We start from the raw sequence: 23930 nt of genomic DNA, 5'->3' as shown, positions 1-23930 counted from the left end.
CATTTTTTCCAGAGTAAAACGAGCCATAAATTACTTATCTCCTATGTTGCTGTCACTTACAGTAGGTAATAGAAATCTGACAGAAGCGACAAGTTTTGGACTAGTCCATCTCTTCATAGGGGATTCTCAGCATGGCCTTTATTCTTTATAAAGACATTCCTGAAAAAGAATCTAAACGATAACGCTGGCCAGCTTCCCTGCCCTACACAGTTTTTTGGCAGTTGGACAGAGCAACTGCCATTCACTAAGTGCTTTTGAAAATAAATAAATCCCTGAGAATCCCCTATAAAGAGGTGGACTAGTCCAAAACCTGTCACTTCTGTCAGATTTCTACTGCCTAATGTAAGTGGCAGCAACATAGGAGAAAAGTAATCTGTGGCTCATTTTACTCTGGAAAAAAAAATGTACTTATTTGTATATGTTTGCACATATTTTACATTTTCGCTGTGTTGCCCCTTTAAGTTACCTCCTCTGTAGTTCTTTTCAAATGCAGTTAATTAAAAGCCTGTCTTATAACTTTAGAATTCTGTAGTTATTTTAAGGATTGAAGAGTTAACGTTATACGATTCTTTGTGCGATTCGAATTTGACTATTTACGATCCGACATGTCCGATCGGGATTCGATTCAATTCGATTTGCCATTGCAAAACAATGGCAAATCGAATCCCGATCGGACATGTCGGATCGTAAATAGAGTCGAAATCGAATCGCACAAAGAATTGTGTCGTGTAGATTGGGCTTTAGACATCTCTCACTTAGACAGAAGAGTTAACTTTAGGTTTGCCTGAGGTAAAAGGTTTCCTGAATACTACATGCCTTATCACCAGGGCTGTGGAGTCTGAGTCGAGGAGTCAGAGTAATTTTGGGTAGCCGGAGTCGGTAACTTCATAAAATGAGTCGTCGGATGATTTTGTACAAAATCCACAGCCCTGGTAAGTATTAGACTAAGAAGTAGGAGTCAGAGTCGAGAAGTCGGAGTCAGCCATTTTGGGAACCCCGAGTTGGAGTCAGAGTTGGTGGTTTCGTAAACTGAGGAGTCCGAGTCGGAAGATTTTTGTACCAACTGCACAGCCCTGCTTATCACCATGGTGATAACTCTAGAAACGTTATTGAAGACAGGAGATAAGCTTAATGAATTGAGGCCATTATGTAAAGAAGCTAATACAACATCAAGAAAAACTAGAAACAGTAATCAGCGCATCTAGTACCTAGGATATCTACCCAAACAATTCACCCACCAATGGGGAACAGAGCTGATCCACCCATTGCAACCCCCAGTCCCCCCCCAAAAAAAGACCGTAAGTGTTCTGAAGTATATGTGTAATCAGGATTCGATTCAATTCACCATTGTTTTGCAATGGCAGATTGAATTGAATCGAATCCTGATCGGACATGTCGGATTTAATCGCATCGTAAATAGAATTGTAATCGAATCGCACAAAGAATCGTACCGTGTAGATTGGGCTTTAAAGAGCTTGAGAACAAACCCAATACGCACTGACCTTAGGGCAAGACCAGATCATGTGGAGAAAGGTCCCCTCATCTTGACAGATCACAGTTCCCCTGAATTTGGCAGGGGGTGAGAAAAGCTCTGTGTAACACATACGTAGAACAAGCGGTCTGGTAAACAAGGTGGAACACTAGTAACACTGGTCTGCACGTCGTCCCAATCTTTCACCATGTTTGAAGTATTCTCTCTCACTTCCTGTCCAAAATCTAAAGTCTAGGTTAGAAGTCTAAAGTCTAAGTGATAGGACTGGCGGTGGAATTCCAAGGATCAGGGCTGTCGGGTTGGTACGAAAATCATCCAACTCTGACTCCTCAGTTTAGGATTCCACTAACTCCAACTCCTTGACTGACTTATACACAAGATGTGGGCAGTTGGAAGTTTGGTGCCTTTAGTGGGCTAAGAGCAGGTAAACATTTTCTTAAGTATAAAATTAAAATAAAACACTGTGCTGGCAAAACAGACGAGGATATAATCCGTGGAGTGCTTCCGAGTTCAATACAATAACATAAACATACTCAGAAACAGTGCTTGATGCAGCAAGTCCACGGGAACCAGTAAAGTTTGCAGAAAAGTACCCTTTATGTCTATTCAAAGACACCCTGAAATGCACGGGATTCTTTGTATCGAGTGAGCACCACCACCTTACCCCTAGAAGGGGACACTCACCCTTGTGATATGACCCTCTGTGAGATTGGGACGGCAGCATTTGCAGGGTCATTAGGGACCATTCTCTGCCTGTACCGATCCTCCAGCTACGTCAATATTCTCCGTCCTTGCTCCACATAAAACACCACAAAAATATACAACGAATTCCTCCATAGTGTAAAACCATTCATATGAGTGGACTTTCTGCCAACTTTACTGATGCCTGTGGACTTGTTGCATCAAATGCCGTTTGAGTGGATTTTCTTAAAGAGGAACAGTCGCGAAAATCTTCAAATTTAAAATATACAGATAAGAAGTAAGTTTCTCCCAGAGTAAAATGAGCCATAAATCACTTCTCTCCTATGTTGCTGTCACTTACAGTAAGTAGTAGAAATCTGACATTACCGACAGATTTTGGGCTAGTCCATCTCTCCATGGGGGATTCTGAGCATAGCCTTTATTCTTTATAAAGACATTCCCTGAAAAACATTTATACAAAGATGCTGGCCAGCCTCCCTGCTCACCGTACACGTTTTTGGCAGTTGGATGCAGCAACTGCCATTCACTAAGTGCTTTTGAAAATAAGGAAATCCCTGTGAAACCCCATGAAGAGATGGACTAGCCCAAAAGCTGTCGGTAATGTCAGATTTCTACTACCTACTGTAAGTGACAGCAACATAGGAGAAAAGTAATTTATGGCTCATTTTACTCTGGAAGAAACTTATTTCTTATTAGTCTATGTTTGCACATATTTTACACTTTTTCGGCATAGTGCCCCTTTAAGTATGCACTGTAAGGGCTCGTTTCCACTAGTGCGGTGCGGAATCGCCTGCATTCCACCGCGGACAAAATCGCATGCGGGTGCGATTCCGCATGCGTTTTTGCCGCGATTTCGCATGCGATTCCGCATAGGTAAGGCTGTATGCGATTTTAACCATGTCACTGCCTGAGTGAAATAACATTAATACCTATGCGAAATCGCATGCGATTTCGCGTCAAAAAACGCATGGTCACCCCGCATGCGATTTCCCTATTAGTTACATTAGCGGCGATTCGCGCACATTCCTTCTGCAGGCGAAATCTGACGGCCCTGCCGTGCAGATTTCTGCCGCACCAAAAAACGCTGCCGCAGCCGCACAAGTGGAAACAGCCCCATCCACTTACATTACCTATGCGAATCCGCGTGCAGTGCCCGCATGCGGATTCGCTATAGTGGAAACGGGCCCTTAACCTCAGCAGGGAGAGGGATTTGAGACAGAAAAATTAAATTGAGCTGACAACATACTGTATGTAGTTTTGAGACCACTTGATTTTTACAGTGCCCGTTCCAGCGCAGGCTCCCCATAGCAGCATTTAACCAAATTGGTCCAATACTGCTATTTCCACCAAAGGGAGTGCTCCCGAAGACAGGCCGCTTTATACTGCGCACGCGTGAGCGTCCTCTCTTGCTCTCATACGTGCGCAGTATGGAGCCGACTGTCATCGGGAGCACTCTGGCTTTAAATGGGGGAGCTGCCGACCTGAATGAAAGCCCTGGGAGAGGAAAGGGAAGGCTCGCTAGGCTTCCCTCTCCTTAGGTAAGTGACATTCTTTTTCTCTGCAACGGGTTCCCATTTACTTTAAAGGATACCCGAAGTGACGTGTGACACGATGAGATAGACATGTGTATGTACAGTGCCCAGCACACAAATACCTATGCTGTGTTCCTTTTTTCCTTTCTCTGCCTGAAAGAGTTAAATATCAGGTATGTAAGTGGCTGACTCAGTCCTGACTCAGACAGGAAGTGACTACAGTGTGACCCTCACTGATAAAAAAATTGCCCTTTTTATCTCTTTCTTGCTCTCAGAAGCCATTTTCTGCTAGGAAAGTGTTTTATAGTTGAAATTTCTTATCAGTGAGGGTCACACTGTAGTTACTTCCTGTCTGAGTCAGGACTGAGTCTGAGGCTGATAAAGCCAGCTACATTAGCAATGCCTTGAATTCAGAACGGGATAATAAGCTACAAGAACAGAGGACTCACCGGCTCTGGTCCTCAATCTTCAGAAAAGGGATCTTCAGTTTAGCAACTGCAATAGAACCACAATGTACAATTAGGTTTATGAATGACATATAAAGATACAGGTTGTTTGTAGAGCATATTAAAGACAAACCATGCCTATTACACTTGGTATCTCCTTAAAAACAAAACAAAAAAAACCTACTGTATTTTACAGACTAGAAGACTCACTTTTTATCTCCCATAGTGGAGAAAAAAAGTCACTGCGTTTTAAAGTCCAAATGCAGAGAGTTCCTGACTTGTGACTGTCTGCCAATACAAACCACCAACCTACCGCAATGTTGGGTTCTCCCTGTACTGTGCCCATGGAGAGGAGGACACAAAGGGGCATAGACAAGCCAGGATTTACATCACAGGAATCTATAGGCACAGATGTCCTGGCACCATAGACTCCACCCTCTCAATGCCCAGGCCCGGATTTACATCACAGGAGCCTATAGGCACAGATGTCCTGGCACCCTAGACTCCGCCCTCCATGCATGCAGGCCTAGATTTACATCACAGGAGCCTATAGGCACAGATGTCCTGGCACCCTAGACTCCGCCCTCCATGCATGCAGGCCCGGATTTACATCACAGAAGCCTATAGGCACAGATGTCCTGGCACCCTAGACTCCACCCTCCATGCATGCAGGCCAGGATTTACATCACAGTAGTCTATAGGCACAGATTTCCGGGCACCTTAGACTTCCCCCTCTATGCATGCAGGCCAGGATTTACATCACAGGATCCTATAGGCACAGATGTCCTGGCACCTCAGACTCCGCCCTCCATGCATGCAGGCCTGGATTTACATCACAGGAGCCTATAGGCACAGATGTCCTGGCACCCTAGACTCCGCCCTCCATGCATGCAGGCCTAGATTTACATCACAGGAGCCTATAGGCACAGATGTCCTGGCACCCTAGACTCCGCCCTCCATGCATGCAGGCCCAGATTTACATCACAGGAGCCTATAGACACAGATGTCCTGGCACCCTAGACTCTGCCCTCCATGCATGCAGGCCTGGATTTAGATCACAGGAGCCTATAGGCACAGATGTCCTGGCACCCTAGACTCCGCCCTCCATGCATGCAGGCCCGGATTTACATCACAGGAGCCTATAGACACAGATGTCCTGGCACCCTAGACTCCGCCCTCCATGCACGCAGGCCCGGATTTACATCACAGGAGCCTATAGGCACAGATGTCCTGGCACCCTAGACTCCGCCCTCCATGAACCTACTAACCCCCGCCGAACCGCACCGCAAGTGTGCTGGCTGTCCCAACTGTCACTTCTCCCTTACCTGTTATAAGTAGCTAGAGGTGCCCCCGACTAAAAGGAGGTCTCAGTGGAATGCCAAGACCCAGGTGAGTAGCTTCTCATTTACACTCTCATCAGGACTCTGCATAGGGAGGAAGGAAGGGAGGCGCTCGGGGAGGGGAGTGAGCCGCCTCTCCATCATCAGGCGCCTGTAAGCAGGTGCCTATACTGCCTTATGGTAAATCAACCCCTGGTCATAGAGGACAACACAAGTGGGGCAGAGGATGACACAGGGAGACACGAGGTACAAGGGGGGCATAATCCACTAGAAGCTGCTTCACCATGGATGCACCAGGTTTAGTATATTTTTTTTTTATCCCCTGGTTTTCGTCCTCTAAGCCTGGCACCTATGGTCAGGAGCGTCTTATAGTGCGACAAATACGGTACATCTCTGGCTGGATCGCTGGTCATTATGCTTTATGAATTGACCTCTCGCTGGGATCAGCATACAGACCACAAACATCAGAGGCACGCTGGAACTTCCTTACAGCTGTTCCTCGTGAGCGATTTAGAAAGTAATATAACTGAACAATCGCAATGTATTTTTTAGGATATAAAAACAGCAGTGTTGATTGCGCTCCAACTATGGGAGTTTTATAAGTAACAGAATTTTCAGCCTTGCACCTACTGCAAATCACCAAGTGCGCAGGACAAATGCAAACGTCGTTTCTGCCGTATCGGCCTGCTGCAACTGTTTCCTGGCTCAGGGTGTCCTGTCTGCTGTAACTACCATCGGAAGGGTCGGGGCACCTCAGGATATATTGTCAGCCTATTGGGCTGAGACATTGGCCCCAATTCACAAGGCATTATCAAACGTTTATCAAACACTTTATCAAACGTTTGATAATTTACCTCATGGGTAAAATCTCATTTTGAATTCACTAAGGTGTTATATATTTGTTGAACGTTTTATTGGTAAAACATTCGATAAATCTATAACACCTTAGTGAATTTAAAATTAGATTTTACCCATGAGGTAAATTATCAAACGTTTGATAAAGTGTTTGATAAACGTTTGATAATGCTCCGTGAATTGAGGCCAAAGAGTGATTTTGGGGGAAGGCATTTCTTATATGAACAGAGGAGAAACAACAGGCTTAATTCACTAAGACCTGTTCCTTAAAAATAATAGGTCGGTAGAATACAGCACTTTGACGGTTTTTCCAAATTCACAAGATTTTCGCACATGTGGTAACAGTTTAGTAACTTACAGAAAAACATGCCTTCAACTTACTACGACCTGTTCAGTAAAAGTCCAACCAGCTGTGGAGTAGGTCTCGGCAGCAAGCTGTGTTACGCTACAGTGATGTTCTCGCACTTCTGGCCAGAGTTATGTTGGTTCTTCTGGAAGAAGTGGTCTGCCCAAAATAGGAGACATTCCTTTGCAAGAGCTGCTTGTGACAGCATACAAGAGTAAAAGGGATCAGTGTCCCTTTAGATATCCATGCCACTAGAGCAGGGGTAGGGAAGCTATGGCTTGGGAGCCAGATGTGGCTCTTCTGAAGGCTATATCAGGCTCACTTACAAATCACTAGGGGTTGATTCACTAAGCTACACGGCTCAAGCAACACAGCTTAGTGTGGCAGAGCAAGTAACATTTTCAAAGTAGGGACGCTACTGCTGTAGCATCCACTACTAACTTACACTCCTCCCAATACGAACAGCTGCTCCAATTGTCCCAATCTGCACCCTGTCAGGTCCAGTGACTTTGTAGGACAAGATCCCTGCACATTGATTGGCCCAATAGGCTGCCTGTCACTTTACAAGCAGCCTATTGGGCCAAAGTGCGGGGATCTCATCCTACAAAATGAATCAAACCCAAGTCAGCTAGCTAATTGAACAAGCTGTAAGGCCTAGTGCACACCAGAGCGGTTCTGCTGCGGTTTGCGATCCGCTTGCGGCTGCGGATACGCTTGGGTAATGTATTTCAATGGGCTGGTGCACACCAGAGCGGGAGGTGTTTTGCAGAAACGCATACTCCCGGGCTGCTGCAGATTTTGGATTGCGGAGGCGTTTCTGCCTCAATGTTAAGTATAGGAAAAACGCAAACTGCTCTGAAAAACGGCACTTCAGAGCGGTTTGCCAGGCGTTTTTTGTTACAGTAGCTGTTCAGTAACAGCTTTACTGTAACAATACATGAAATCTACTACACCAAAAACGCTACACAAAACCGCAAAACGCTAGCTGAAATACTACAGAAAAATAAGAAAAAGCGTTTCAAAATCTGCTAGCATTTTGCGGATCTGCTAGCGGGTTTTGGTGTGCACCGGGCCTTAGTCTGCGTTTCTCCTGTCTGGCTCACAGGGAAATTGCTGATGTTGCTGAAACCCAAGAGAAGCTGAAGACGTGTCTGACACTTCCGCTGCCTGGCGGATCAACTGTATACACATCACCATGGCAACAGGGACCTGAGCCTTACTGTACCATTTTCAAACATACTGTATGGCTCTCACGGAACTACATTTTACAATATGTGGCGTTCATGACTCTCTCCCAAAAAGGTTCCTGACCCCTGTACTAGAGGTTCCTCTGTGTGCATCAGTCTCTCCCTGTGCATGTATAAAGGGATACAGGGAAAACTATAGGAATCTATCATCCTCCTAAACCTTCTCCCCCCCCCCCCTTCATTTTTTATCTCACACCTGGCAGTACTTCTGGAGTGAGTAGTAGGACGGGATGGCTCCACCTATTTACCGTCTCCTTTAACTTTACATTTTGCCGAATGCATGATTGAGTTGTTACCGCACCCAGCTGGTCTTAAAATACCGAACATGTCACTTGTTCTACTCAATGCTCTAATATTTGTGAATTGACATTTATTAACTGGTTCCGGCCCGATGCGGTATGGATCTACGTCCAGCAGGTGGTGCTGCAGCTATGACTGGACGTAGATTTAACATCGCAATGAATCATGCGTCTCCGCCGTTCTGCACCCGCCACAATTCACTCGCTCTGCCGTCTATAAGACGGCAGACTCTATAAGCAGGTCAGGAGCTGCTTTCATTGGCTCCTGACCGTGTCATCACGGAGAGCCAATCACATTGACTCACATTGATAGACAGCGTCAGGAGACAATGAAAGCGGCTCCTGACCGGCTGTCAGCCCTCCGCCGTCAGAGACAGCAGAGAGAGGAGTCTGCAGCGATGGGGCAGCGTCACGACCGGCGGGTATGTGTGGCGATTCATCGGGAGGTGGCGTTTTACCGTACCAGCCGTCTCTGGTCCTTAACCTCCTCAGCGGTATGGACGACTTTACACGTCCATCACCGCCGGAGGTCGCCGCTCAGGCCCTGCTGGGCCGATTTGAGCGAAATAAAAAGCAGCACACGCAGCCGGCACTTTGCCAGCCGCGTGTGCTGCCTGATCGCCGCCGCTCTGCGGCGATCCGCCGTGAGCAGCGGCGAAAGAGGGTCCCCCCAGCCGTCCGAGCCCTGCGCAGCCGGAACAAAAGTTCCGGCCAGCGCTAAGGGCTGGATCGGAGGCGGCTGACGTCAGGACGTCGGCTGACGTCCATGACGTCACTCCGCTCGTCGCTATGGCGACGATGTAAGCAAAACAAGGAAGGCTGCTCATTGCGGCCTTCCTCGTTTATTCTGGGCGCGGAGGCGATCGGAAGAACGCCTCCGGAGCGCCCTCTAGTGGGCTTTCATGCAGCCAACTTTCAGTTGGCTGCATGAAACAGTTTTTTTTTTTATTAAAAAAAACCCTCCCGCAGCCTCCCTGGCGATCTCAATAGAACGCCAGGGAGGTTAAAGAGTAACTGTTAGGCATTATATGTGAAATAAATTTTCGATTTTAGCCTATTACATAGACAAACAGGATGCTAATAAGGCAATACAAATAGTTAAAATCCTTCTTACTTTTTTCCCTAGGAGGTTTTTCTCTCCCCATGCCTGCAGGACGCAAGGCCGCAGAACAGAAATGACAGGCAGGCTGATTGGCTAAAGCCTCTGTCACTCACCTCTCTGCTCTGTGATTGGATGCCTGCTCTCCCCTTGTCTGCGGCGGTGTAGCCGCTGTAAGAGCGCACAGAGGGGGGCCAGAGGCTATCTCCTCTCACTGTCCTCTGCCCCCCTCCTCCAGTGTGATGTCCGCGCCCCCCTCCTGCCGCCCGCCGCATTATCCTTCTTCCCCGCACAGAACTTTGGGGAAGGATAAAGGCAGCGCACAGACTCCAGGAATAATGTTCCCAGGCGCTGCAGTTCCCCCCATACTCTCTGCACTGCCTCCGGTGGTAGTGCAGAGAGTATGGGGGGAACTGCAGCGCTTGGATCTATTATTAGGTGAGTCTTTGCTGTCTGCAGCTTTTCCTCCCCGCTGTGCTGAGGATAAGTGCGGGGAGGAGGGGAGTGCCGGGGGGGAGACAATATACCCGGAGGAATCAAGATGGCCCCTGCCATGAAGAGAATGACCACATATTTATAATATAAAATGATATGGAAGGAAACCGAGGACAGTGCAATACATCTGTTATGTAAGTAGAGGAAGTATTTATCTACTTACATATGTGTTTTCTTTAGTGGGCATGTTATTGCTAATAGTGCCTCTTTAAAGGGGCAGAGACTGGTGGGATAGAAGTGGTTAAAGCGAATTGGAAAGCAAAAAAATGAACAGATACTTACCTAAGGAGAGGGAAGGCTCTGGGTCATATAGAGCACAGATCCCCAAGCCGGTCCTCAAGGCCCACCAACTGTACATGTCATTGGCTACTGACCCTATCAATGTAAGCCAATGGGATTGGCTTACAGTGACGACAGGGCCAGGAGTCAATGAAAACGGCTCCAGACCGGCTCACAGAGCTCTTCCATCAGAGACGCAGGGAGAGTGCACTGCGGCGGGGAGAAACCGGCCGATCGGTGTGACTGCGCGGCGGGATGATTGAAATCTACGTCCTATCAGATCTGCGCTGCCACATGCAGGATGTAGATTTCAACGGTGTTGGTCCGCAAATGGTTAACGACCTCTGGATTTCCACAAAACATGCACTGTTGGTGCCTTGAGGACGGGTTTGGGGAACACTACAGCCTTCCAGCTCTTCTCAGGGTCCCCTTGTTGGCTCCCCCTTTTAAATCCGAGGGACGTTTTGGAAGTCCAAGTGCTTCTTAAGACAGGCGATTCGGTACTGCGCATACGTAGGTGTGTGAGAGAGTGTGCTAGCACAGTATGGAGAAGACAGGCGGTTCTGTACTGAACATGCGTAGGTGCGTGAGAGTGTGTGCTAGCACAGTATGGAGAAGACAGGCGGTTCTGTACTGAACATGCGTAGGTGCGTGAGAGTGTGTGCTAGCACAGTATGGAGAAGACAGGCGGTTCTGTACTGAACATGCGTAGGTGCGTGAGAGTGTGTGCTAGCACAGTATGGAGAAGACAGGCGGTTCTGTAGTGCGCATGCGTAGGTGCGTGAGAGAGTGTGCTAGTGCATTATGGAGAAGACAGGCGGCTCTGTACTGCGCATACGTAGGTGTGTGAGAGAGTGTGCTAGCATAGTATGGAGAAGACAGGCGGCTCTGTACTGTGCATGCGTAGGTGCGTGAGAGAGTGTGCTAGCACAGTATGGAGAAGACAGGCGGCTCTGTACTGTGCATGCGTAGGTGCGTGAGAGAGTGTGCTGGCACAGTAAGTAGAAGACAGGCGGTTCTGTACTGCACATGCGTAGGTGCGTGAGAGAGTGTGCTAGCACAGTATGGAGAAGACAGGCGGTTCTGTAGTGCGCATGCGTAGGTGCGTGAGAGAGTGTGCTAGTGCATTATGGAGAAGACAGGCGGCTCTGTACTGAGCATGCGTAGGTGCGTGAAAGAGTGTACTAGCACAGTATGGAGAAGACAGGCGGCTCTGTACTGCACATGCGTAGGTGTGTGAGAGTGTGCTAGCACAGTATGGAAAAGACAGGCAGTTCTGTTCTGCACATGTGTAGGTGCGTGAGAGAGTGTGCTAGCACAGTATGGAGAAGACAGGCGGCTCTGTACTGCACATGCGTAGGTGTGTGAGAGTGTGCTAGCACAGTATGGAGAAGACAGGCGGCTCTGTACTGAGCATGCGTAGGTGCGTGAAAGAGTGTACTAGCACAGTATGGAGAAGACAGGCGGCTCTGTACTGCACATGCGTAGGTGCAGGAGAGAGTGTGCTAGCGCAGTATGGAGAAGACAGGCGGCTCTGTACTGCACATGCGTAGGTGCGTGAGAGAATGTGCTAGTGCAGTATGGAGAAGACAGGCGGCTCTGTACTGCACATGTGTAGGTGCGTGAGAGAGTGTGCTAGCACAGTATGGAGAAGACAGGCGGTTCTGTACTGAGCATGCGTAGGTGTGTGAGAGCGTGCTAGCGCAGTATGGAGAAGACAGGCGGTTCTGTACTGCGCATGCGTAGGTGCGTGAGAGAGTGTGCTAGCACAGTACAGAGAAGACAGGCGGCTCTGTACTGCACATGCGTAGGTGCGTGAAAGTGTGCTAGCACAGTATGGAGAAGGCAGGCGGCTCTGTACTGCACATGTGTAGGTGCGTGAAAGAGTGTGCTAGCGCAGTATGAAGACAGGCGGCTCTGTACTGCACATGCGTAGGTGCGTGAGAGAGTGTGCTAGCGCAGTATGGAGAAGACAGGCGGCTCTGTACTGCACATGCATAGGTGCGTGATAGTGTGCTAGTGCAGTATGGAGAAGACAGGCGGCTCTGTACTGCACATGCATAGGTGCGTGAGAGAGTGTGCTAGCGCAGTATGGAGAAGACAGGCGGTTCTGTAGTGCGCATGCGTAGGTGCGTGAAAGTGTGCTAGCACAGTAAGTAGAAGACAGGCGGCTCTGTACTGCACATGCGTAGGTGCGTGAGAGAGTGTGCTAGCACAGTATGGAGAAGACGGGCGGTTTTGTACTGCCCATGCGTAGGTGCGTGAGAGAGTGTGCTAGCACAGTATGGAGAAGACAGGCGGCTCTGTACTGCACATGCGTAGGTGCATGAGAGTGTGCTAGCACAGTATGGAGAAGACAGGCGGCTCTGTACTGCACATGCGTAGATGCGTGAGAGAGTGTGCTAGCACAGTATGGAGAAGACAGGCGGCTCTGTACTGTGCATGCGTAGGTGCGTGAGAGAGTGTGCTAGCACAGTATGGAGAAGACAGGCGGCTCGGTACTGCACATGCGTAGATGCGTGAGAGAGTGTGCTAGCACAGTATGGAGAAGACAGGCGGTTCTGTAGTGCGCATGCGTAGGTGCGTGAGAGTGTGTGCTAGCACAGTATGGAGAAGACAGACGGCTCTGTACTGCACATGCGTAGGTGCGTGAGAGAGCGTGCTAGTACAGTATGGAGAAGACAGGCGGTTCTGTACTGCACATGTGTAGGTGTGTGAGAGAGTGTGCTAGCACAGTACAGAGAAGACAGGCGGCTCTGTACTGCACATGCGTAGGTGCGTGAGAGTGTGCGCTAGCACAGTATGGAGAAGACAGGCGGCTCTGTACTGCACATGTGTAGGTGTGTGAGAGAGTGTGCTAGCACAGTACAGAGAAGACAGGCGGCTCTGTACTGTGCATGCGTAGGTGCGTGAGAGAGTGTGCTAGCACAGTATGGAGAAGACAGGCGGCTCTGTGCTGCACATGCGTAGGTGTGTGAGAGAGTGTGCTAGCACAGTATGGAAAAGACAGGCGGCTCTGTACTGCACATGCGTAGATGCGTGAGAGAGTGTGGTAGCGCAGTATGGAGAAGACAGGCGGTTCTGTACTGCACATGTGTAGGTGCGTGATAGTGTGCTAGTGCAGTATGGAGAAGACAGGCGGCTCTGTACTGCACATGCATAGGTGCGTGAGAGAGTGTGCTAGCACAGTATGGAGAAGACAGGCAGTTCTGTACTGGACATGCGTAGGTGCGTGAGAGAGTGTGCTAGTGCAGTATGGAGAAGACAGGCGGCTCTGTACTGCACATGCGTAGGTGTGTGAGAGAGTGTGCTAGCACAGTATGGAGAAGACAGGCAGTTCTGTACTGCGCATGCGTAGGTGCGTGTAAGAGTGTGCTGGCACAGTATGGAGAAGACAGGCAACTCTGTACTGCACATGCGTAGGTGTGTGAGAGAGTGTGCTAGCACAGTATGGAATAGACAGGCAGTTCTGTACTGCACATGCGTAGGTGTGTGAGAGAGTGTGCTAGCACAGTATGGAGAAGACAGGCAGTTCTGTACTGCGCATGCGTAGGTGCGTGTAAGAGTGTGCTGGCACAGTATGGAGAAGACAGGCAGCTCTGTACTGAGCATGCGTAGGTGCGTGAAAGAGTGTACTAGCACAGTATGGAGAAGACAGGCGGCTCTGTACTGCACATGCGTAGGTGCGTGAAAGAGTGTGCTAGCACAGTATGGAGAAGACAGGCGGTCCTGTACTGCACATGCGTAGGTGCGTGAGAGTGTGCGCTAGCACAGTATGGAGAAGACAGGCGGCTCTGTACTGCACATGCGTAGGTGCGTGAGAGAGTGTGCTAGCACAGTATGGAGAAGACAGGCGGCTCTGTACTGAGCATGCGTAGGTGCATGAAAGAGTGTGCTAAAGCAGTATGAGAAGACAGGCGGTTCTGTACTGCACATGCGTAGGTGCGTGAGAGTGTGCTAGCACAGTATGAGAAGACAGGCGGTTCTGTACTGCACATGCGTAGGTGCGTGAGAGTGTGCTAGCACAGTATGGAGAAGACAGGCAGCTCTGTGCTGCACATGCGTAGGTGCGTGAGAGAGTGTGCTAGCACAGTATGGAGAAGACAGGCGGGTCTGTACTGCACATGTGTAGATGCGTGAGAGAGTGTGCTAGCACAGTATGGAGAAGACAGGCGGTTCTGTACTGAACATGCGTAGGTGCGTGAGAGTGTGCTAGCACAGTATGGAGAAGACAGGCGGTTCTGTACTGAACATGCGTAGGTGCGTGAGAGTGTGTGCTAGCACAGTATGGAGAAGACACGCGGTTCTGTACTGCCTATGCGTAGGTGCGTGAGAGAGTGTGCTAGTACAGTATGGAGAAGACAGGCGGCTCTGTACTGCACATGCGTAGCTGCGTAAGAGAGTGTGCTAGCACAGTATGGAGACGGAGCTGCTTGTCTTCGGGCTCCTGAAGCCTCCAGCAGCGGCAGAGAGCAGTATTCGGCCGATCAGTCGGATAATACTACTGAGGGTGACAGTGCTGGAGCGGGAAGGCTGTATAGGACCCAGAGCATTCCCTCTCCTTAGGTAAATATTGGTTTGGTTTTTTGGGGATTCCCATTAGCTTTAACCTTGTCGGTAATCCTGAGCTAGGGTCGGGGCGGAAAACCGCAGCTAAGAGCGGTAATCCCGACCTCTGCTCGGGGTAGCCGCCTGAGGCTGTATGCAGAGGAATGACGGCAACGGGAGCGTTTCTACATACCTCCCAGGGGACCCTGACGTCGGCCGCCATTCTTCTTACGCTCCTCCGAGGCTCTGCTTCCTGCTGGTGAGATCGCCGGCTGTTGTCATGATGACAGCCAGCAATCTCACTTTAGAGTTGCAGCGCCACCTGGAGGATGGAGGCATAACTGCAGCGCTGGAGCCAGGGAGGTGAGAGATTGTAGAACTGCTGCAGATCTCCCGGGCAGCATGAATTTTTTTCCAGGTCTTAGGGTCTGAAAGGGTGCACACAAAATTGCACCGCATTTAGACACTAAAATCCGGAAAGAATCATACCGCCAAGGGGGTTAAAAGGTATTTACCGCATGAGTCGATAGTTATACTTTACAGCGCAGTGACAGACTTCGCAAATTAATTGAAGCTGAAGATGTTTGGTAAAATCAGCTGTTTACTGCATCACCAAATGCGGCAGTGTTCTCCAGAGAAATCTTTTCCTACCGGGTGGCATGAAAAAGTAGCCGGGTGGGGCGAGATGAAAGAATTCAGGGCTGGTGCTTCTCTGCACAACTTTGCTTACAGCAGAGGAGGAGGTGAGCCGATGACAGCCGGGTGCTCACCAAAACTAGCCGGGTGGAGCACACAGCTAAAAGAGCCTGGGGAGAACACTGTGCGGTAATGCTTTATGAATTGAGACCATATGTGCTTACTGGAATTATTATCCATGCACTGAGGATAGCTGTCATTTCTGTTTTTTTGCCTCGTTTCTGTTTAGTCGGTTGTGCCTCTTGTGCGGGCTGCAGTTTGTGCAGTACTGGACTGACACGACATAGAAACTATATAAAAATGTTCCCAACGTCGCATAGAACACAACTGTGTGTCTATTCCTGAGCTTATCAAACTGGACCAGAACTCTTGCACAGGACAGTAAAAAAGGGTAAAGACAGAGGCGCCCGAGGTGAATAAAATACATTAAAATCAACTAAAACAGAAATAAATGAGGTGGCTTACTTCAATGATGACACACCCATATAGGAATGGATATTAGTTAAAAAAAAAAAAGCACAGGCAACGCGTTTCGTGGGAACTCAGCCACTTCCTCAGGCCAAATAAAGTGCCACTAAATGCCGGTAGCCGGATTCAAGGCGCCTCTGGATTCAGGACAGAAGCAAAACAGAGAGAAATGCACCCTGGATGTATTTAGAGAGTTTAGCCCGTCTAATTCCCCCTCATCTGTGTCTAATCACAACTTGAAATTTAATCTCTCCCCATAGCACTGACTGCCATGGCAGAGATGGCAGATAAGCTAATTTGAAACACAGGATGTTATCAATATGCTGTTGAGTATCTTTTAGAGAGAGAAAGTAGAGTTCAGGTCCGCTTTAAAGGGACTCCGAGCACCTCTCATGGGCATGCCGTTAAGCCAGTACTGCAAAGTACTTAAAGATGCATACCTTTCTGTAGCTTGTGCTCTCCTCTTATTTGATGCCAGAATCGCCGTTCTACACCAAACAGTTTTCGTTAGTTTTCAATTTAAACATCTGGGCTGCCATCTTGACTATGTTATAACGTTAGGGTCACCCCTGTCTTCTCTGTTAGAGAAGAGCATCACTGAATGAAGCAGGAAGAGGAAGTGACACGCATGGCCATTGCAAGAGGCTCCTCCAGAGGGGTCATAGCACGACTTTGTTGGAAGCTGTCTGGCTTAAAGGGGTTCTGTGCTAGTTAAAAAGTAAAACAAGCTGACACTTACTTTGGGCTTCCATCTGCCCCCTGCAGCGGTAATGTCCCATGCCGCCCTCCTCCGATCTGCCGTACCCCGCCGCCTGCATCGGGCATTATTCGTCTGACGACAGACAAATAATGCGCGCTCCCGTTCGCGTCATCGGAAGGTTACTGCGCAGTACGAAGTTTTCTTGTACTATGCCTGCGCAGTAAGCTCTGATGACGCGTGCGGAAGTGAAAGCTCGGCCGCGCAGCCGTAGTGTAATCACTCGCGTGATGCGGCGGGGAACGGCGCGGGACATTGCCGCTGCAGGGGGCCGATAGAAGCCCCAGGTAAGTGTCACCTTGTGTTACTTTTTTAATTACACAGAACTCCTTTAAAGGCATGCCCATGAGAGGTGCTCGGAGTCCCTTTAAAAAAACAAAAAAATCACTAAGGACAGTGAGGAGCACTATCCTTTCACAATTTTCCTTGTATATGTGGATGATTGTGAGTCCCTGCAGAAACCAGATAAGAAAGCAGGTACTATGGAGGATAAGGGCCACTGTTCCTCCTCAACTGGTCAGACTTTTCCTGCTCTGCAATTTTTAGTGTGCTTACAAAGTCTCATTCAATGTCACTGGAAGGGATGCAACTGCAATAACACCAAAAACGCAGCATGCAGTGTGTTCAGGCCTCATCAATCTAGTGGGAACAGCTATCTGAGCTTTCTATGGTAAAACTCATGTTACTGCAGCTATAATATTGCATGTTCTGAAGATCCAACTGGAACATGTGCAGTGGGAACCAGGCCAAAGTATCAAGCAGAACTTCAACCAATAGTCATGGAAAGAGAGAGTGGGGACAGAACTGAGCATCAGTCAACTTTCTACCACTGTCTGGGATCCATTGGAGGAAATTCCCCACTGCACTGCCCAAACACCACTGTCACCAAGAACAGGAAGGCATACATATCTAACGGGGACACCGAGAGTGATAAAACTAACAGCAAAGAACATCTGCAAGGTTCTTATGGAGTATGGCCTTCACAAGTCTACTTAAAATATTGTTTCCCGCAGGAACACCAATGACAAGGTCTATCTAGCTAAATAACGTGGGTTCTAAAAGATGCATTATTTTTATAGAAGAGAAAATTTTAACTTAAAGGGGCGCTATGGCAAAACATTGTAAAATTTAATATATGTGCAAACATATACAAAATAAGAAAACAAATAAGTAAAATGAGTCACAGATTACTTTTCTCCTATGTTGCTGTTACTTACAGTAGGTAGTAGAAATCTGACAGAAGTGACAGGTTTTGGGCTAGTCCACCTCTTCATAGGGGATTCTGAGGGATTTATTGATTTTCAAAAGCACTTAGTGAATGGCAGTTGCTCTGTCCAACTACCAAGAAACAGTGTAGCGAGCAGGGAAGCTGGCCAGCATCGTTGTTTAAATCCTTTTTAGGGAATATCTTTATAAAGAATAAAAGCATTGCTGAGAATCCGCTATGAAGAGATAGACTAGTCCAAAACCTGTCACTTCTGTCAGATTTCTACTACCTACTGTAAGTGACAGCAACATAGGAGAAAAGTCATTTATGGCTCATTTTACTCTGGAAAAAAATGCACTTCTTATTCGTCTATGTTTGCACATATTTTATATTTTAAAATTTTTCACCATAGTGTGCCTTTAACAAACAAACCACTACAGATTTTTCCATTTGTAGTCATTTTTTTACATGGAAACTAAGGCCTCATTTCTACAGAGACAAACTTGGAGAGGGAATTGCTAAACACTCATATTTAGTATTCCAACTCACCTTTAACTGGCTTACGTGCTCCAACACGGACCTAAAGAAACAAGACAATGCAATTAGAGCACACAGGTAGAGTTCCCAGAAACCTGTAAGTGAGATACTTCTGCACAACTCACCTCTGCAGACTTGGCACCAACTGTGGAACGCTCCATGCACGCCAGCACCTCTGGAGGCAGAGTTAAAGAAAAAGACACTCACAGAATCCAGATTACTGTAATATGTATATGTGTGTTTCTTTTTTCCTTTTTTGGAAATAGGGTAATCGTAATCTTACCATTTGCCATGTTTTACCCCCACAATGCACACCAGCCCCATCTAGTGAAAATACAGTATAATAAAGTGCTTACTTTTTACAATAATGATGTATAAATGATTTAGTCAGTGTTTGCCCATTGGAAAATCTTTCCTCTTCCCGATTTACATTCTGACATTTACCACATGGTGACATTTTTACTGCTGGCAGGTGATGTCAGTGGAAGGAGATGCTGCTTGTTTTTTTTGCAGTTGTAAACAGTAAAACAGCCATTATTTCCCACAATGCAATGAGGTTCACAGACAGGAAACTGTCAGGACCATGGTCCTGACATCACACTTTGGGAGGGGTTTCACCACAATATTAGCCATACAGAGCCCTCCTGATGATCAGTTTGTGAAAAGGAATAGATCTCTCGTGGGAGAGGGGATATCAGCTACTGATTGGGACGAAGGTCAATTCTTGGTCACGGTTTCTCTTTAAGTTGTACCGGTCATGAGTGTAAATTGGAAGATGCCACTGTGGAAAATACTAAGGGCTGGTTCTATTGAACGGGAATTACAAGCGCAAATCACGGCAGAATCGCGAGATTTAAGTTAAAATCAGGATCGCGGGCTAGCGGCGCTCCTAGCGCCGAGTGTGGACTAGCCCTAAAAGTCTGTGTTTTAAGGTAACATTTTAATTACAATATTTTGAACTTCTCATGTGGAGTATGTAGACTCAGGGTGGCTAAAGACAATATAATCTAAATACACAATCCTTGTGCAATCTCCCAACATCTGTTTAACATAAGACCTACCTAAAATCTGCCCGATTGTGTCCATTTTGTTGGCCCTTTTACGACTATCCACCCCCCACCGAGGCAAAGATAGTGTTGCATGCTGGGACAACTACTACACAGGCTCCCAGCATCACAAAAAAAAATTGCTTGCGTTCGCGGTTTCCATGTGGTATTCATTTGCATCTTTCATGCATTTTGAAAGCTGAGGCTAGGCTCAATTTGATTCAGCAAACCACTTATAAAATATTTAAACAATGGTGGAGGCGGCACTTGGTAATATTATTGTCATTTCTAATACTGAGGATACAATATGAACAAAGTTTTTTTTTTTTTAATTTCGTTTCTTCTTTAAGCCTGGAGTCTGTACTCTCATTGAGCAGTATAGAGACTGTGGATAGATCCCACTTTGTTGCCTGAGTAACCAGCTCCTCACAGTAGAAGCTTGTTAGTCATATTCCCTACCTGAATAACAGTAGCCCACTGACTGGACACTATCCCTTCCCAATCTTTGTTGGGAATCCTATGGAATAACTGTTTTACATGCTCACCTACAAGCAAGCTGAAACAAGGTTTGCAGTTAAAGGACACCCGAAGCGAAAATAAACTAATGAACTAAATTATTGTATCCATCTTCTTTCACTTAAAATGACTAAGATATTACAGTTTTATTTTAGGTTTAAATCTACTTTTTAAGTTTTACCTGTTTTATTGTTTTTGCTCAATGACACATTCATTGAACTATGCCAGAGCTAAAATCTACGATCTATTGACCCTTTTTATCTCTTTCCTAGCAGAAAATGGCTTCTGAGAGCAGGAAAGTGTTTTAAGGTGCGTACACACACACTACTTATAAGGAACGACGGGTCCGTCGGACCCTCCCACTGGGCGGGCGTTCCAGCGATAGAGCGTGTGTACAGTCCGTCGACAGACTGATAACTGTTTCTGAACGATCCGCTCAGCAGATCCACCAGCCTTATCAGTCTGCAGACAGACTGTACACACGCTCTACTGTTGCTGGAACGCCCGCCCAGTGGGAGGGTGCGACGGAACAGTCGTTCCTTATAGTAGTGTGTGTCTACACACCTTTATAGTTAGAATTTCTTATCAGTGAGGGTCACAAAGTAGTCACTAGATGGCGCCTGACGGGTAGCCACGGCCACAGGGCTCCGGCTAGATCTAACTTTTTTTCACCTTTCCCCCCCCTGGACTTACTGCTGTGACTGCTCCGATGGTCTCCCTCCAGCTCCGCCATACCATCGGGCAGAAGGGAGACAAAGTCACTGGAGTCACTGGCCCAGAGTGGGACAATTGGAGCGGCCATTAGTTTTGGGGTAGTGTGAGTAAGTGAGTAGTACATGCTGCAGCAGTAATGTGCCTACTTTGAAAATGTTACTTGCGCTGCCACACTAAGCTGTGCTGCTTGATCAGTGTCGCTTAGTGAATCAACCCTTAGGGCGCGTTTCCACTTGAGCGGAAACCGCCGCGAATCCGCAGAGTTTCCCCGCAGGCGAATAGTGCGGGGAAATCCTGCCATAGGGTGCAATGGTAACGCCGGCCGAATTGCTACCGATAGCGATTTGGCCGGCTTTTCCATCCGAATCGGCGCGGTAGGCTGCGGATCCCATAGCCGTGCATGGCAAGGCTGATGGGATTCGCCTGTTTTCCCCGCAGACCCAGAAGAGCCGGCTCGCGTCTCGCAGACGCGCGCCGCTCTAGTGGAATTGCGCCCTTACTGATTTGCATGTGAGTGGTGAGTATGTCCTTTTTTTCCCCTACACATTGCAGCATTTATTCCAGTGATGATTCCAGTTGAGAAAAAAGGTCACTTCCGATTGAATAAACCATTAGATCGAATACTTTATTTTTCTCTCAATCTTTTTTCCCAATTTGAATTTTCAGCATATTCGATCATTTTCCCCGGATTTTCAGCCTTATCGAATGGTCGTGTATGGTACCTCGAAAACAACTATGCTATTTTTTCAATCTAATGGGATAATCGAAGGGATTTAACTGAAAAAAAAATGCAAAAAAATTGTACCATGTATGGGCACCATAAGGCATTTTTCTCCTATACTCAGAAGCAACAGTGGCAGAAGGGCAACGGTCATGCCCCTCCAAGGAAAGTCCAATAAAGAAAATGGTCTCAAAGGGGAACTTCAGCCTAAACATACTGTTATTAAGTCACATTAGTTATATTAATTAGAATAGATAGGTAATATAATTTTTTACTCACCCTGTTTTAAAAGAACAGGCAAATGTTTGTGATTCATGGGGGCTGCCATCTTTGTCATGCGGGCAGCCAGCTTTTTGGTTGAAAGGAGGTGACAGGGAGCAGGAGACACAGTTCCAACTGTCCTGTGTCCTGATCACCCCTCCCAGCTGCATGCGCTAGGCTTCAAATGTCAAATTCAAAATGTAAAAAAAAAAAAAAAAAATTGCACCAAAACGAGAACAACAACATCAGAAATCCCATCATGCTTTGCACAGCATAAGGGGAAAACTGCCCGGGCAGTTTTCTTCTGTGCAGCTAAAAATGAGGCTTGTATAAGAGAAACAGTTCTGATGCTGTGAAACTGTTAAAGAAACACCAGGCCTTTTCAGTGCTGCTGAGTCGATTTTTAGTCTAGAGGTTCACTTCAAGCTCGACTGACTCAGAGCAGTATTGATTCATTATAGAATATATATGCACATCACAGTGTCAACCTGTCATCACCTGAGGAAGGGATGACTCCACGAAATGTCTGACACGTTGGCGTACATGTTGTAAATGCTATAATAAATCAATAGTGTGCTGAGTCAGTCGAGCCCATGACCATTTCCTATGTTGTATTTCTGGGAATTCTCATCTTCTTACTCTAGGAAGGCTCAATAAGCATCAAAATCTTGAGCAAGTATCCTGTTCATGCAGCCAGTCACACTCAACCTTGGAAGACATAGATAAAGGATACCGTTTACATGGACGATGGACACTCCCCAGGACCGGGCATTGGCCAGCACACTGCTACACTCCTGAGACAATGAGACACGAGAAGAAGTTAAAGAGAGGATGAAGACATTTTTTCATCACGGCAAAATCAGATGTAAATATTTTCATTTATTTCAGTTGCAAGGCAACATAACCCGCCAGCAGCTACAATCCAAGGTGGAGAATATTTTTTCCAGGAAGCACTTCACAATTTATTAATTTGTATACACATTTTATAAACTTCTATTAAATGCCAAATGGAGGAGAAATTGGGGGGAAAAAAAACTCAAAAACAAGATTTAAAGTGTACTTGAGATGGAGCAGTAGAGAAAATGTATACATACCTGGGGCTTCATCCAGCATTCTCCAGGCTGATCGCTCCCTTGCCGTTCTCTACCGCCTCCTGTATATTCCGCAATCGACCCCAGTAAGTGGCGGGCCAGTAGGCGCAGTCTAGCCACGCCCTCTCACAACATCGGGAGCGGTCTGTATCTGCGCAGGCACAGCACACTCAGCAATGGGACACAGTTGGTCCCAGATCGGCGGACTTACTGGAGCTGACTGCAGCAGATATATGAGGCGGCGGAGGCGCTGAACCTGTATCCCTGATGTGACTGATTTTAGGGGTACTGGGAATACAGGAATGGAGCTCCTTGCAGACTGATGTTACATACAAGAAGACAAATTTATCAAATACAGCAGTTGTAATTTTTTTTCTTTTCAAGAAATATTTCCGATCAATAGCAAGATAAGAAAGTGTAAGGTCTAATTAATTGAACAATTGACAAGCATTTGCTAAACTCATGGACTGAGGGGCTTTTTCCACTAGCCTGCGATCTGCGATTTGATTCTGATCGCAAATCGCAAGGTACATTAAAACTAATGGAAACTGCAGCAGCAATTTAGATTAGTGTGATCCGATTGCGATGCGATTTTGGTCAAATCGCAATAGTCGTTCTGCCGTGTTTTGTATGCGATTGAGCTGTACTATAATGAGTATAGTAGCTCAATCTCAAGGTGGAAATTGAAACGCGATTGTGATCGCAATCGCATTTCATAGTGGAAAAGAGCCCTAATGAGTATAGTAGCTCAATCGCAATCGCATGGTAGAAATTGAAACACGATTGCGATCGGAATCGCGATCGCAATCACATTTCATAGTGGAAAAGAGCCCTAAATTATTAAAATTGGAAAAAAAAAAAAAAAAAAAAGCGAGGCTTGGACATGACTACTAGGATGCATGGACCGCTTTGGAGTGCAGGGAGGACGCTGATCTATGGGTAAATGACCCTTTCATCCCCTCATTTGAATCGTGAGTGATTACTCGTGAATGAGGTCGGAAAATCCCTGGACCTTAGTCCTTTTACATGAGGTAGGGCTGCTCACACCCGCACCTGGCCAACACCCCATGGATTGCAACCAGGGCTGCTCAAATCCGGATCCGGGAGATACCCGGATGGTTGCTATCCGGATATCTCCCAGTAAACCTGTGCGGGGTGGTCAAACTTACCTGTCTGACGTCTTCTTCGGTCCCTCCCACTATGTGCTCCAAGCAGCGATCACGTGACTACAAACAC

The 23930-nt window shown here is 47.2% G+C and overlaps 1 protein-coding gene across 1 annotated transcript in view; it reads right to left on the bottom strand.

Moving 5' to 3' along the window:
- DBF4B (DBF4B-CDC7 kinase regulatory subunit) overlaps nucleotides 1–23930 on the bottom strand; it is a 103381-nt gene that overhangs the window by 43397 nt on the left and 36054 nt on the right. Inside the window, exons 7-10 of the mRNA XM_068262643.1 lie at nucleotides 22337–22397; nucleotides 18471–18520; nucleotides 18358–18388; nucleotides 4176–4221 (exon numbers count right to left, since the gene is read on the bottom strand). Coding sequence (XP_068118744.1) covers nucleotides 4176–4221; nucleotides 18358–18388; nucleotides 18471–18520; nucleotides 22337–22397 — 188 coding nt within the window. The remainder of the gene's footprint in view (nucleotides 1–4175; nucleotides 4222–18357; nucleotides 18389–18470; nucleotides 18521–22336; nucleotides 22398–23930) is intronic.

This window comes from Hyperolius riggenbachi, chromosome 12 (genome assembly GCF_040937935.1).
Source record: "Hyperolius riggenbachi isolate aHypRig1 chromosome 12, aHypRig1.pri, whole genome shotgun sequence".
Lineage (NCBI taxonomy): Eukaryota > Metazoa > Chordata > Amphibia > Anura > Hyperoliidae > Hyperolius > Hyperolius riggenbachi.
This window is presented reverse-complemented; position numbering and strand designations above follow the sequence as displayed.